The 1,395-nt window shown below is 42.3% G+C and overlaps 1 protein-coding gene across 1 annotated transcript; it reads right to left on the bottom strand.

Moving 5' to 3' along the window:
• Window positions 1–102: 102 nt before the first annotated feature.
• Window positions 103–870, bottom strand: LOC122074646 (protein GLUTAMINE DUMPER 3). The gene has a single exon (XM_042639563.1). It carries the CDS (start codon window positions 705–707, stop codon window positions 204–206), a length of 504 nt encoding a protein of 167 aa, XP_042495497.1. The 5' UTR covers window positions 708–870; the 3' UTR covers window positions 103–203.
• Window positions 871–1,395: the final 525 nt, after the last annotated feature.

The raw sequence follows: 1,395 nt of genomic DNA, 5'->3' as shown, positions 1-1,395 counted from the left end.
GGGGAGTGGGTAGGGGGTGGGGAGAAGAAGAAAAAATAAATATACACAATTCTGAAAGTCTCCAACTCTCCCATGGCATCATCAACCACTAAAAAACTCATATTCAGAGATCAATCCAAAAACCTGAAATATGAGCTTTCTCTAATCCCCTCTCCACAGGCAAGAGTGATATCGGAAAAGAGAGAAGAAGATCAGAAAAGGGCTCACTGGTTCTGGGTCTGGCTTGTCTCTCTATTCGGCTCTGCTTCTTCTTGATCTTCTTGTTGTTGTTGTTGCTGTTGTTCTTGGAGAGTTGTCTCTTCTTTGGGTTTCTCAGATTTTTCATTCTCTTCCTTGTTGTTCTTGTTGTTGTTATCATTAAAAGAAGTAGCTCTGCTTGAAATGGGTGTAGCAATGAAGGTGGGTTTCTCATCTCCTGCCATGATCACTACAATCTTCTCTTCAAACACAGTTGGAACTTTGATTCCTTCACCTCCCTTCTCATCACCGCTCTCTGGATCTCTTTCGGCACTGTCACCGTTCTCTAAATACCCAGAAAGCTTCCAGTAAGAACAAGCGAGGATGAGAAGAGCAAAAGCTATTAAACCCAACATGGCAGCCAAGCCACCAAAGAGGTAAGGCACCGGAGAATGCCATGGCGAGTGCTGTGACATTGCAGACTCAGACCGTGCCGGTGCTGGTGAGGTTATGGTCCCAGCGGTTCTCATTTTTCTTTCTGAGAAGAGAAAATAGAGAATTTTGCGAGTAGATTGTGAGAGAAAGATAGAGAGAGAAAGGCAAAGAAGCTTAAAGATGGTTGTTGGTTAGATGAGATCCGGCTGATGGGTGAATGGGTATTTATAGAGGAAGGTAAAGAGAGACAGGGTTTTGCTTCTAAGAGAGGTGGGATTTGATGTAGGGGAGTGATGGAAATGTCGTCATTTGCTGAAGAAGTTACTTGTGGGAGTGGGTTAAGGGGAAATATTCCACTTGCGCTTGCTTTCTTTTTTAGAAAAAAATAAAAAGGGCAAAAGATTTTCCCATGAAATGATTTTTTTTATTTTTTTCCCTCTCTGTTTTAATGAGAAAACTTATCCAAAGCAAAGGGGCCCTCCTCCATCTACGCATTCAAATAAGCAAAAGAGAGAATACTGTGGAAACGCACTGAGTTTATTGGATCAATGAAGAGGAGGGAGGGAGAGAGAGAGGGTTGTCTTTGAGAGGGACACCAATGATATGGAGGAGGAATTGTGGGTGGAGAGATTGGGGAAAGAGGAAGACGGGACAAGGGATTCGTAGGCCAATGAGTTTGTGATACGAATGAGAATTCAATCCCATAAATTGGTATAGAAGTTGAGGGAATTTAAAATCATATCAAATCTCTGCCAATAATTGCTAGTTCACTCGATTAAGGTA

Source organism: Macadamia integrifolia, chromosome 3 (assembly GCF_013358625.1).
Source record: "Macadamia integrifolia cultivar HAES 741 chromosome 3, SCU_Mint_v3, whole genome shotgun sequence".
NCBI classification, from domain to species: Eukaryota; Viridiplantae; Streptophyta; class Magnoliopsida; order Proteales; family Proteaceae; genus Macadamia; species Macadamia integrifolia.
The sequence above is the reverse complement of the archived record's forward strand: the minus strand, read 5'-3'. Positions and strand labels throughout refer to the sequence as shown.